At 37.0% G+C, this 14,894-nt stretch overlaps 1 protein-coding gene across 7 annotated transcripts in view; it reads right to left on the bottom strand.

Annotated features, from left to right (window-relative positions):
• LOC138172719 (atrial natriuretic peptide receptor 3) overlaps positions 1-14,894 on the bottom strand; it is an 88,284-nt gene that overhangs the window by 52,236 nt on the left and 21,154 nt on the right. For all 7 annotated transcript variants that reach the window (XM_069102513.1, XM_069102529.1, XM_069102540.1 and 4 more), the window contains one exon: positions 6,737-6,903. In XM_069102513.1, the coding sequence (XP_068958614.1) occupies positions 6,737-6,903 (167 nt within the window). The remainder of the gene's footprint in view (positions 1-6,736; positions 6,904-14,894) is intronic.

Genomic DNA, 14,894 nt, shown 5'->3' with positions numbered 1-14,894 from the left:
GGCCATGACCTGGTATTTACAGTTTCCAGAATTCTTTCATTTCATATTTTCTTTTTATTCCTTGCCTTATTTTTTAAAATATGAGAAAAAAATTTTAATGGGTACCATTTTAAATAGTATAAGACAAGATGACACCATTATTACATTTCAGTATTTTTTTGCCTTTTGGAGGGTGATTGGGGTTAAGTAACTTGCCCAAGGTTACACGGCTAGTTTTTTTGTGTGGGTGTTAAGTGTATGAGGCCGGAACTGAACTCGGGTCCTCCTGACTCCAGGGCCAGCACTTTACTCACTGTGCCACCTAGCCACTGCAGAAAACCTTTCCATTACTATCATTATGGATTTGTTTGTTTGTATGTAATTTTTTTTTGTCTTCTTTTTTGGAGGGGAGAAGGCAGGGCAATTGGGGTTAAGTCACTTGCCCAATGTCACAGAACTAGTGAGTGTTGTGTCTGAGGTTGGATTTGAACACAGGTCCTCCTGACTCCAGGGCCGGTGCTCTATTCACTGAGCCATGTAGCTGCCCCAAACATTTCAGTAATTTTTCACATTCTTTGAGGAGATGGAGTTGTCTATACAACACTATTGCTCTTTGTTCTCCATCCCTCCCTCGCTCTCCCTCCTTCTCTCTCCCTGTATACATAAATACACATATGTAAATATATATATATATATATGTGTGTGTGTGTGTATGTGTACACATTATGAGATAAATATAAGAACAACCATTTTCCAGGATTTCTAAAAAGAAATGGTAAAGGCAGAAGTGAATGTTGAAAACAAAAAATTAAATTTTTTTAAATTAAAAAAAGCAAAAGGAAAAAATGGTAAATGCAATGCCATTTATGTGAACACACTGACTGACTCTGGTCATACTAAAGAAACAAAAAGCTATTGCCTCACAAGTGCATGTGAAAGAGATCTCCTGCTAAAGGACAAGCAACCAAGCTGACAAGATTCTATTCCTTTTGTCCCGGCAACTTGGGCCTTTTTACAAAAGCACTAGAATTATTCTGCTACAGCAGAAATTGGCTTGGATTCTGCTGGCAAATCCAGTCTGAGTGTTTAGCACACACTTACATGCTATTTCACTAAGGAGATTCAGAAATACAGCTGTTGAGTGCCTTCATATTCTGGCATCATGGACTTTTATGAATCTATTTGCATATTTTCAAGAAATGCTGAAAAACTGTCTAGCTAATCCTGTTAACCTTGCTTGGTCACTATTATCAAAGGACCTCCATTTCCATGTCACAACTCTGATTGTCAAATCACAGACAGCTGATACATTTTCAATAAGAGCTACCTTATGAACACAACAATTCCTTTATTCCTATTAATGGATCCCGAGTAAGGGAGAATTGGGGTGAAGTAAAAGGGGGGAGGGGTGAAAGGACAGATATTATAAAAGACCCAAACTTTAGAATACTATTAAACTCAGGCAGGAAGCTCTTTGGTTAGTGACACCCTCATTTGTCAGGCTGTGTCCACAGTTAATCCATTAGCTTTGCCAAAAAGGCTGTTCTCTACAATGTGGATGCCCACTTCTGTTAGCCTCAGCCAGGAAAAATAAACCTTCTGATAAAATTCAGGCTTTCTGAAGAAAGCTATGTGTAACATATTACTGGGATGACCTCACTGCCTAATACAGTAAGTGTAAATCTTACATATAGTTTGATCTGTCCATAGCTAATCACAGTATATTTTCAAGGATGTTGTTGAACCATGTTCCAGTCATATCTGACCCTTTGTAACACTGTTGGGGTTTTCTTGGCAAAGAAACTAGAGTGTTTTGCCATCTTCTTCTCCAGCTCATTTTACAAATGAGGAAACTGAGGCAAACAGATTTAAATGACTTTTGATATCTCTAATTTCAATGTTTTGTGCTGCTGCAAACCAGTCTTTACTATACCACAGGTGAAGATGATGTTTAGTTTACTGGATGTGAACTCCATATGTTCATTGTTGTTTAATCATATCCCCCTCTTGTGTGGCCCCATTTGGAACATTCTTTTTTTTTTTGCCTTTTGGAGGGCAATTGGGGTTAAGTAACTTGCCCAAGATTACACAGCTAGTTTTTTTGTGTGGGTGTTAAGTGTCTGAGGCTGGAACCGAACTCAGGTCCTCCTGACTCCCGGGCCGGTGCTTTACTCACTGCGCCACCTAGCCACCCCTCATTTGGAGCATTCTTGGCAAAGACACTAGAATGGTTTTCCATTTGCTTCTCCAGATCATTTTACAGGTGAGGAAACTAAGGTAAATAGGTTTAAGTGACTTGTCCAGGATCACACAGCTAGTAAGTGTCTGAGGCCAGATTTGAACTCATGAAGATGCATTTCCCTGACTCCAGGCCTAACACTCTATCCACTGTGCCACCTTGCTAACCAAAATATAAGAACCCAACTAAATAGTTGGGTTATAATAAATATAATATAATACAGTCATATATAATAGAATAAATATAGTCATAAACTACCCAAAAGACATTACTCTTATTCCTTTTCCCCTTTTCATGGTACTTGCCAATGTGCTCTCCCTCTCCCTCTTGCATTTCAATTCCAGATTCCCACCCTTAGCCCATAAGGGTAGTTTCTTCTTTCCCATCTTGTCATTTCCCCTCAATAAAAAGACTACAGGTAAGTCATAAGCCTTTACCTACAACGCAAGGACTACAAGTAAGTTACAGGCCTTCAGTCTCTAATGGGTGTCAAAGACAAGGATTGCAATTAGAAACTAGGACAATTGGAGACTATTTTTTTTTAAGGAAGGAGCCATGATGTTTGCTTCATGCCTTAGGTATAGAATAAATATTATTTGACTATGTAACAGAAAAAGTATGGATCATTTAATAAGCACAGTTTACTTCACATGCAGCAGAGTGAGAAAGTTACAGAAGAAATGGGAGGAACTTTGCTACTGCTATAAGTGCATGACAACAGGGTATGGAGGTATTACAGTACAATGTTAAAACTGTGCCTTACTCTGTGTGTGTGTGTGCATTTGTATGCTTGCGTGTGAATGTGTGTGTGTAGAAAAAAATACTTCAGCTTATATTTCCAGGTTAGCTCGGGTGGAGAGCAAAGACTATTATTAGATGTAGATAGAGATTATTAGATGCCTGGAGCAGCAGCAGAGATGGGGTTCTAGTCAGTTTCTTCAATAATAGTGTGACCTTCATACTAAGAATCGTTGAATTTCTCTGTTTCTGGAATTTCCTCACCTGCAAAATAGAAGGTCAGGGGAAGTCTTTCCAGCTCCATTTTTTCTTTTTTTTTGCTTTTCGGAGGGCAATTGGGTTTAAGTAACTTGCCCAAGGTCACACGGCTAGGTTTTTTATTTGTGTGTGTTAAGTGTCTGAGGCCACATCCGAACTCAGGTCCTCCTGATTCCAGGGCCAGCACTCTACTCACTGTGCCACCTAGCCACCCCTCCAGCTCTATTTTTCTATGATAAAGGTTAATCCTTGTCATAACTGTGGGGAAGGGTTTTAAATTAGGGGTGTCATCAAGAATGATTATAGGGAATCACAGTATAAAGTTTCTCTAGAGTTCATTACTGACAAGGGAAAACCTTGATTTTAAAATAATTTTAAGAATAAATAATTTTTAAAAAGAATAAATAATTCATGGGAATGGTAGAAAAACTATAATATTTAAATAAGAGAAGAAATCTTGCACTAATGTCAGTCTGCTGGACGGACTAGGTGACACATCTTTCTCTATTTTCTGTTTATTATTTACTCACACAGTCACCCTTCAATTATCCCACCAATGGAGAGAGAAGTAATAGTATAGCTTATCCAAAATAGCAAATAGTTATTTATATTTGGACTTTGGAAAGCAAATCCACTACAAAAAGTCATAATGCATTCCAAACCAGGTTTTACATATGCTATTATTAAAATTAGATTACATTGCCTGAACATGTGCCAAATGATAGCTGTGGGCAATGGCCCAAAAGTCTGCTGGGTGAGACTAAGAAGCTAGCCTTTGGTCAGTATTTACCTATAAGGCAGAAAATCTAACCACATACAGCCAATTGAGAGAAGACTTTACATTGCTTTCTAAACAACATTTTAAAGATAACATATCAGGGAGGATATTTGACAAAACGATCAAATGAGAATGTTTGTAGAATATTTTGAAAACCTTAAGACTTTCTATATACATCAGCTATTATAATAATTACTTTTTGCTGTTTTTAAAGCTACTGTGGGGGCTTTCTAGTTAATAAAGTGAGATCATATAATCTCAGAATCCCAAGAGTTGTAACTTCTCTCATTTTAATGACCCTTAGAATTGTTAGTGGTCAACTGAAACTGGGGGTTTCCAATCTTTTTTGTTGCTCATACATCTTTGTTTTCTACATTCCCTATTCGATAGATTCTAGTGTTTTTCATGTATACACAAGAATAATATAGAAATTAATTTTTGATAAAGACGACTTTCTTTGGTGTATAACAGCATTTTTTAGTATCATAAAGTTATTTTCTCAGCAATTCACAAATATTTTCCCTAATATTTTTATTTTTGAAATGGTTCAGTAGGATCATAGAGTTGATTACTAAATATTCCCCATAGTTCCTTGACAAGCTTCTTGTACCCACTGAGAATATGCATGCCCTAGAACCCTGACAAAACAAATACTCATGCTCAATTCACTGGGTCTCTTTTGCCCTTTTTAGACTTCTAGAACAGATGAATTCGGAGAGTAATAAAAAATAATATAATTGATGATTTGCCCATGTTGCATAAATCTACTTGCTTCATCATACAGATTATTACAAAGTATTTGCCTCTTCTGCACTTATACTAGGTATTATTCCTTAACACACAGACCTTTTGCATAGGGTTTTTTAGTCGCTGGACCCTATGACCTTCTATTTATCTATTTATTTTTAGTTTTCAACATTGACTTCCATAAGATTTTGATTTCCAAATTTTCTCCCCATCTCTCTCCTCCCCTTACTCCAAGAGAATATGTAATTTGATATAGGCTATACATATGTATTCATACTGAACCTTCCTGTGACCTTCTATAAGATAGTAGAGTAATAATAATAATAATGATAGTTTACACATATATTTCAGCATAGAAATATTTCATACATAAAGAATAATAGATAGCAATTTTTTTAGACCTGTGATTTCATTGGCATGGGGAATTACTTTTGAAAAAAACTCTACCAATGACTATCAATAGGTATTATATAATCTAAAGTATTAAGATAGTTGCCTGGTGCACTAAGATGTTAAGCAAATTCCCTGGAGTCACAAAATATTACATATCAGAAGTAGCCTCTGAACATGACTTCAGTCATTTCCCCCTTTAACTATGCTATGCTGCCTTTATTAGAATCAAACAAGCAATCAATTTTAATCAACAAGCCCTTAGAAAACCTACTTTATGTAGCTGGCACTATACTGTATTAGAATAGTCTATATAGTACTTGGAGCTTTGCAAAGCACTTTCTTTACCAACAACCCTGTGAGATGGGTAGTACAAGTATTATTATCCTGGCTTTATAGATAAGAAAACTGAAGCCCAAAGGTTACACGCTAATTAATAGTAGAACCGGGATTTTAACCCAGTTATATTACAGCACTGAATAATACTCAAAGGAATAGTGAGGTTAACCTGGTTAACCTGGATTCAAATTATTCCTGGGCCTTATTTTACAGGCTATACTAGCCCATGAGAAAGACTGTCTCTCCCAATTTCTGAAACTGATGGTTGACAGCAACTTCTGGATCATGTGAGCATTAGTAGTTCTAAATACTTTAACTCAATTGTCTATAAAGCTCCACTGCTCTTTCATTAAGTTGTGAAAAAGGCTTTTCAGAAAAGATAAAAAATTCTGTCTTAGCCATGTTGTACCAAAATAGCAAATATCTAATGAAAAATGTCTTAATGACAGAGGAAGTAGATAAAATTGGGTGGTAGGGGTCAGAGTTTATCCTGTGCTATATCTTGGTTGAATTTTTCACCTTAAATGGAAACCTTTTTAGGACAACACCTTCAGTGAGATAACATCAATTTGTCTAGTTCAGGTTTAGAAAATTTATCAGCAATATTACTCCTTTGAAGACTGGTGAAATCTTGGGAATTTATCTTTGTATCCGTAAGGCCTAGCAATGGTATGACTAACAAAATCTATATAATTAATAAATACTTGTTGAATTGAATTCAATTGGTATAGGAAGCACCCTACTGTCCTCAAAAGTAGTTTACAGCAAAAGTTGGACCATAAGAAAGTAGACAAGAGAGGAGTCTAAAAGCAGCAAAGGTAAGAGGGGAAAAAATGTGCCAAAAGGAAGAAAATTTTAAAACTATAACTCTCTCCTGCTGCTAAGATTTAGAAAATGAGGCATGGCAGAAGCATGGAATTCCCTTCTCCTTCCCATTGAATAGGTAGATGAAAGTGTCCAGAGAAGTCTGCTCTGCATGACTGGAAATGCATGTACACACACACACACACACACACACACACACACACACACACACACAAACCAATTTTTCTTTTCTGTAGCAGTCAGAAAAGTGTGAGTGAAGGATGGGTGGACAGGAGGAGAGAAGGAAGGTTGACCAAAAAAAACCACACAGAGGTAACAGTGGATTTCAGACCAGTACCTAGGAAGTCCTAAACGGTTTAGAATGGGAGACTTTGTCCCCTTTGATTTAATTAGATGACTGTTTTCAGGATGTGAAGGGTCTAGGCTCATAATCAAGTACTTACGTAATCGTCTTCATTCAGTCCTTGCTTCTCAACAGAACTTTTCACCTCCATGGAAAACTTCTCAAACTCGGGTTTCACTGTCCTCAGTAGAGTAACTGTTTGGAGGGATGAGTACGCTTGCTTAGCTTCAAGGTCATGTTTGTCTCCTCGCTTCCATGAGCCATCTCCTACAAGAGAAATAAAAATATTGACAATTCCAAGCCAGTCACCAGAAAGGAACCATTTTCCTTTTAGACTGCTACTGAGTCGCTACATCCTGCTTTCTTTCTGGAGTAGCTGAGCTAATAGGCATTGTCACAGTTTTGCAATTAGTTAGAATGTACCATTGTTGAGATCATTTGGTGAGAGGAGACCCTTGGACCGAAAATGGATGTGAAATGGGGAGAGAAAAAAAGGATTGTTGATGTAATTGCTTTGTAATAACCATGTAAAGACAATTTCCACTCATCAGAATTTCAAAACTAAAATCCTTCTGTCTTCTTCTTAAATAGAAGTCACTTAGAACAAACTAGAAATTTGATGAAAGTGTTACCTTATACTAAATTATTTGCATTATATTATATAATTGTCTTAGAACATGTTATACTACTACAAATGTACACAGAAGGACATATGTATATACCAAAGATTTGTCTCCTCTCTCTATCACATTGAAAATGTCTATAACTTAGCAGATAAATATTAGCTTCCTGAGGCTCTCATTAAGTAATAAACTCAGAACCTCAGTTTCCTAATCTTTAAAATGGAGATAATAACAATTATATTAACTACCTAATAGGTTTTCAATGAAGTTAGTGGAATAATGTACACAAAGCATTATATAAATATCAGTTATTGTTAAGTGATTTGTAGAATTTGAACATAGGTCTTCCTGACTTTAAAATTCAGCACTCTATCTACTATGTCACACTACCTCTCTAAAAATGTAATTATATATACTTATATACTACGTATTCTATATTACATATATGCATATATAATAATAAACATTATAAAACTGACACTGCCAAGAATGTTAAATTAAGGAGTATTTTGAATCTCTTCAGTTATACTGATCTTAAAACTTGAAAAATGACTTTTAGAATGTTAGAATCCCATGATAATGACTTTCGGCCGAGCATTCAATCATTCACTATCAAACTGATCACTGTTTCACAATTCCTGATGAAGTGAAACAAAAGTGAATTGAGTAACTAAAAACTTGAGCTTTAAAAATTATCTTTTTTATTCTGAAAGATCAGGAAGCCTTGAGATCCAACAAATCTTAACTTATAGCTACTGACAAAGAGCAATTATTTCCACGACATCATGTTATTTCTTACATCTCTGGAAGCAAACCAAGAGGCTTAAATGACTGAAATGTAGCACATGAGTGACATCATAGTGTTAGATGTCCACTTACCTTTAGGTCCTTCTAATCTGGACAGATATGGAAGGAGGAGGGTAGCTGATGTGAACTCTGCCAGAAAGACAGGCATCCATCCATCCTGCTCTTTGGCTTTCCTTATACTTTTCAATGCTTCAAATTTGCAGGCTTACTCCCTTCGCCAGTTCAAGTCCTAGCCCCTCTATATCTTAGTCAATGACATTCTTAGGATGTTGTAGTCAAAAACAGTCACTTAGGTGAATCACTCAAAATGGAATTAAGCTGGACCTTATTCAGCTTGCATACTGCTTCTTGCTAAGCCTATATTATAAGCCTCTCCATTCTGGTGGGACCTTCCTGAGTTTGTATTCTACTGGTACAGCTTTCAAATCACCTCCTAGGGTCAGGTATGTGCAGAGTGGCACATCAGAGTGGGACTTTTAATTATATAAAAAATTAAATCCCAAGATATTTTGTAAGGTTTAGCTTCAAAGACTGTCCTTAGCATCTCCTCCCCATTACGTCATGTTGTAGGAATGAGCATGGGATTTGGTGGCAAGAGACCAGGTTCGAGTTTCATCTCTCTTAGCTTTACTTTTTTCATCTGTAAAATGATGGGATTAGACTCATTCTCTCTCAGGTCTCTTCCAGCTCTAAATCTGTGATCCTTGAATTTTTTTTTTTTTTACTTTTTGTAGGGCAATTGGGATTAAGTGACTTGCCCAAGGTCACATGGCTAGTTTTTGTGTTAAGTGTCTGAGGCTGGATTTGAACTCAGGTCCTCCTGATTCCAGGGCCAGTGCTCTATTCACTGTACCATCTAGCTGCCCCCAAATTAATATTTCTAAGAAAATAACTTTTAATAACTAAGAAACCAAACACTTTGCTCCTTTTCTCAAAAATTTTCAGTGCCTCCCCTCCACTTTCAGGATAAAACAAATACTCCTCAGCCTGGCATTTTTTAAAGCTCTCCACAATCTCACTCTTACCTATTTTTACGGACTTATTTCTTACTTACCTCAAATGATCTATATTCCAGCACACTGACCTGCATGCTGTGACCCTAATTTAGATGCCATCCTTCTGCTTCTGGACCTTTGCCACAGGACATCTCCAACATTGGTTGGAGTCATGACCATCGGCTCCACCTCTTAGAATCTACAGCTTTCTTTTAAGCTTGACCCTAGGTATTACCAAACTCCTTCCTAATTCATCTGATTGTATTCTTTTCCTCCTGAAATCATCTTGTATTTACTTAGACATCGGCCAGCTGGTCAGTAAGCATTTGTTAAATACTTACTATATGTCAAGCACTGTTCTTAGTACCAGAGATAGAGAGTAGGGATATAACTGTACACATATTTTATCTTCACTAGGGAATGTAAGTTTCTTGAGGTAGTGACTTTGCCCTTGTATCTTTAGTATGCAGTATAATGCTTTTCACATAGTGGGTGCTAAATAAATATTTGTTAAATTTAATTGGATTAAAAGAAAACAAATTCCCCCAAAGCAGAATTAAAGCTCTGGAGACTGACAAACCACACTCAATAACAACTTAGACTATATTTTTGTGTTTCATTTTTTAAAAAAAGTACTACTGCATAACATTCCTTGTCACCTTTAATTCCAATCCTGCTGAACATTAGGAAAGTAGAGAAATGGTTAGTGGGAGAGTACAAACAGGTTCACATCTGAAGTTCCTCAGACTAGGGATAAAGGTCTAGGCTAGATAAGACCTGGATTATTAGGTAGCCCACCCCAGTAGAACAGAATGTAGGAAAAATATGATTTAGTATTGTCCTCAAGGTATGGAGGAATTCTGCAGAAGTGGAATACAATAGTAAAGCCATGTGTTTATGTAAAAATCTATATTCTTCAAAATCCAATCACATCAGTAATTTCATTTGATACAACAATTTTGTGACCTAGGCAAGGAAAGAGGAGGGAAGGGAATAAGCATTTGTATAGAGCCTCTTATGTATAGGTGCTGTGCTAAGTGCTTTACAAATATCTCATCTGATCCTCACAACAACCCTGCAAGGGAAGTGCCTTTATTATCCCAATTTTACAGTTGAGGAAACTGAGGCAAAGAGAGGCTAAGTGACTTGTCCAGGGCCACACAGCTAGTAAATGTCAGAAGCCAAATTTGAACTCAGGTGTCCCTGGCTCCAGCCCCAGTGCTCTATCTACTGCCCACCAGCTGTCTCAAAACATATAAGATTATCTTTATTTAAAGAAGAGAAAATTGAAGTACAACAAGGTTGAATGAGTCCTATGTGTTCATACAGCTAGTGAATGGAAGAACTGATATTATTAGAATCCCAGTCTCTCAAACTGCAGCCAACCAACAAACATTTATCAGGCATTGCACTAAATTCTGGGGATTCAAAGAAAGGTTTATTGCTTATTGCAAAAATGTTCCTGCCCACAGGGAGTTCACATTCTATAAGAAGAGGAAACAAGAAAAGAACCACTCACCTATAAGACATAGACAGTGTAAAGGGAGGTCATCTCAGAGAGAAGACCTAGAATTCTCCACTCTGCTGCCTTTTCTCTTTGAAGGTTACAATCTACTTAGAAGATAAGCCCATACTATCTGAAATGCTTCTGTCAAATAGATATAAATCCCAAGCTTGCTCCAGACAACTCATTTGCCTAGAAATTCTCTGGCCTGGGAGTTTTGTTAGCCTTGGGGGATCATTCCAGAATGGAATTATTTTCTCAAGCCCCTAGAAATTCTAGATTCACACTCCTGAGGCCACTAAAGCTCTGAAGTGGGCCAGGTTGTAGAGAAGACAGTGAGCCCCTAATACAGTGAGCACTATTGGGCCTTCACACAGACTGGCTGAATTTTCTTGTGGCTTTTGCCACTTGAAAATGTTAGAGGCTCTTTAAGTAGCTCCTGGGAGAAGGTCAAAGCCAAACTGTCATTGGCTTTCATTTCCAACTTTACAGACATAGTATATTTTAGAGCTTCTGCTCTAAGTTTTCATGTTCCAGAAATCCTATCAACATTTTGCTCAAATTTCTACTATTTTCCTATTTTCAGCCCTCCCAATCGTTCACCATGAGATTACTGATATAAAACATATTTACATAATTAGCATGATTAAATAATATTCATTAAGGTCCTCAGAGAGCAAAATATCCTTATCAAATGACTTAATATTAAAGGACAAGATTTTTCATTTGACCATTCACTTAATTTACATTCTAAGGGGACAATGTAGGTGAATGCTGGGCTAGAAAATTCTCAAGATTCCTTCCTAATCAGGTATTCTATATGTATATGGAAACCCATAGGAAAAGGGGTTTTCAAATGTAATCACATTAATGAACACATGAATGAATCTTAAAAGAGAACACAACACACTTTTTTCTGATTTTTTTCTAAGAAAAAAAATGCCATAGTCCACATTTTTTATCTTTTTAAAAACCACATTAAATACTGTGTTTAAATTTTTGTCACATTATTTTTCCTGAAATACATATATAATTCATGACTCCTGTCAAAGCAGAAATACTGGTAAATTAGTTGAATCAAGGAATTTTCAAAAAATCCTTATCTAAATTATTTGTGTCAAGGAAAAAATACTGAATACTCAATTGAAATTACTGCCTCTAAAGTTATCAGCCATCTCTTACTTGTTAAATCCAATTCTCTTTTCCCAATTTTCATTCTTCTTGACCTCTGCCACATTTGACACTTAACTAATCTCTTCTGGATATATTCTCCTCTGGGCTTCCTTAGCATTGCTCTCTCTTCGTTCTCCTCTTGCCTGTTAACTCCCTCTGTCTTCTTTGCTAGATTCACCCATTTCACTTCCCCTGTCAGTGTACTCCAAAGTCCTGTCCTCGGTCCCTTTTTCCTTTCTCTTTCTTTACCTTCCCACTTAGTGACCTTATTAGATCCCAATGGGCTATGCAGACGTACTAGAGTTCTTTAATGTCACTCACACATCATCAGTTGCCCAATGGACATTTCCAACTGAGTGTCCACAAATTCAAAATGTCCAAAAGAGGCTTCATTATCCACCCTCTACCCCAAGACACATTCCTATTCTGAGCTTTCCTATTTTAATTAATACCACCATCATCCTTCCAACCATCCAGGTTCACAACTTTGGGATTACGCTCAAATCTTCACTCTTACCCCATATATCTTGTCAGCTACTGAATCTTGTTGATTCTACCTCTATAACATCTGTCACATTTCCCCTCTTCTATCCATCCACACAACCATCACCTTAGTTCAAATCTCGTTGTTTCCTATTGGACTATTAAAAAACTGTTGTAGTTCTTTGTCCTTTCTTCTTGAAGAGGAACAATGATATCAGGAGTGTGATGTCTTGACTTTCAAGTGAATTGAATATAAGTAAGGCAGGGCTATGTGAAGTCATCAGTCTCACTCTCTCCTCCAGAGCCATAGAAGTTCAGTGGCAAGACATAGGTCAAGATGACTGGTGATGGCCCTGGATGCAATGGAACCAGACGTTGACCTTTTTAATCTAAGGTCTTTCCCCAGGTCTTGGTTTGTCTAAGTCAATGCCCATTCAGTATTTAAAGGCTAGTTAAGAATTAAGGCAAAAGATGGCCTCCTTTTCCTTCACCAAAGAATCAAGATTTCTAATTAATTGGTCTTTCTGCCTCAAGTGTCTTTGCACTCTACTTCATCTTCCATATAGCTACCAAAAGGATTTTCTTAAAGAAAGATATGATCATGTCATGTCCCTACTTAATAAATTCTGAGGGTTACCCTATTAGGAGTAAATATTAACTCCTCTGTTTGCCATTTAAGATTCTATACAATATGACCCTAACTTATCTTTCTAATCTCAAAATATATTACTTTCCTTCATGAACTTACTTTACAATCCAAGCAAACTGTCTTTCCTACCAATGCTCATACAAAGCATTCCATTTCCATTCTCCACACCTTTGTAGTGGCTATCCTCCATTTCTAGAATGTACTCTCTTCTCAACTCTGTCAAAATAGTTTCCATGGAGCCAAGATGGCAGAAAGAAGCTGGGAAGTTGCCTGAGCTCTCCCCAGTTTCCCTTGGAAACAATGTTAAATCAAGGTCAGGAGGGAAATGACACAGCAAGTCAGCTGTGAGGCCTCCAGTACAGTGCAGAAGGCAAACTGCCAGCCCCAGAACCTAGGCAAACGCAGGCACAACTAAGCCAGGCCACCCCGGTGCAGTACGGAAGCCACTAGCACCTGAGGTCCCAGCCCACAAAGCCAGTAACCAGGCCCCTGGTGCCCGCTGTGCCCCAGAAGCAGAGCTCAACTTTAAAAGTCACAAAATAGGTTAAAAAATGAGCAAGAAACAAAAAATAGCCTTGACCACATGGTGACAGGAAAGATCAAAATACAAACTCAGAAGAGGACACCAGTGTCAAAATGCCCACATGTAAAACCTCAAAAGGGAATATGAATTGGTCTCAAGCCCAAAAAGCCTTCTTAGAAGAGCCCATAAAATATTTTAAAAGTCAAATAAGAAAGGTGGAAGAAAAATTGGGAAAAGAAATGAGAGATATACAAGAGATAATCAACAGCTTGGAAAAGGAAGGACAAAAATTGTCTGAAGAAAACAATTCCTGGGGCAGCTAGGTGGTCCAGTGGGTAGAGTGCTGGCCCCCGGAGTCAGGAGGACCTGAGTTTGGATCCAGCCTCAGACACTTAACACACACAAAAAAAAAACCTAGCTGCGTGACCATGGGCAAGTTACTTAACCCCAATTGCTCTCCAAAAAAAAAAAAAAAAAGAAAAGAAAACAATTCCTTAAAAAATACAATTGGCTAAATTGGGGGAAAAAAATCCACTAAAGAAAACAATTCCTTAAAAATAGAACTGGCCAAACGGAAAAGGATGTACAAAAGCTAACTGGAGAAAATAATGATTAAAAATTACAATTGGGCAAGTGAAAGCTAATGACTCTATAAGACATCAAGAATCAGTGAAACTAAATCAAAAGAATGAAAAAAAATAGAAGAAAATGTAAAATACCTCATTGGAAAATCAACTGACCTGGAAAATAGATCTAGGAGAGATAATTAAAGAAGTACTGGCCTACCTGAAAACCATGATAAAAAAAGAATCTGGACAGCATCTTTCAAAAAATTGTCAAGGAAAACCGTCCTGATATACCAGAATCAGAGGGTGAAATAGTCATTGAAAAAATCCACCAATTATCTCCTGAAGGTCTGAAAATAAAAACCTTCCAGGAATATTGCAGTCAAATTCCAGAATTCCCAGATCAAGGAGAAAAAATTGCAAGGAGCCAGAAAGAAATAATTCAAATCTCAAGGGGCCATAGTCAGGATTACACAGGATTTAGAAGATTCTAAATCAAAGGACTGGAGATCTTGGATTATGATATTCTGGAAGGCAAAGAGGTTTGGATTATAATCAAGAACCAACTACTCAGTAAAACTGAGCATAATCTTTCAGGGGACATTCAATGAAAATAGGGACTTTCAAACTTTCCTGATGAAAAGACCAGGCTGAACAGAAAATGTGATCATCAAATACAAGAATCAAAAGAAGCATAAAAAAGTAAGGAAGAAAGAAAATAATATGTCATTCAATAAGGATAAATTGTTTATATCCCTACATGGGAAGTTGATACTTGAGAACTGCATCTTTACTGGGGCAGTGAGAAAGGATATACATAGACAAAGGGTGTGGATATAAGTGGACTTGGATGTGATGATATAAAAAAATTAAGGTGTGAAAAAAAGGATTGTACTTTGAAAAAGGAAAGGGAGAGGTAGAATAGTTAAATTATA

Source organism: Petaurus breviceps, unplaced genomic scaffold, assembly GCF_028583685.1.
Source record: "Petaurus breviceps papuanus isolate PSGF00001 unplaced genomic scaffold, PetGlider_PUasm1.0 129, whole genome shotgun sequence".
NCBI classification, from domain to species: domain Eukaryota; kingdom Metazoa; phylum Chordata; class Mammalia; order Diprotodontia; family Petauridae; genus Petaurus; species Petaurus breviceps.
Note: the sequence above shows the minus strand (reverse complement) of the source record. Positions and strands in the feature narration are given on the sequence as shown.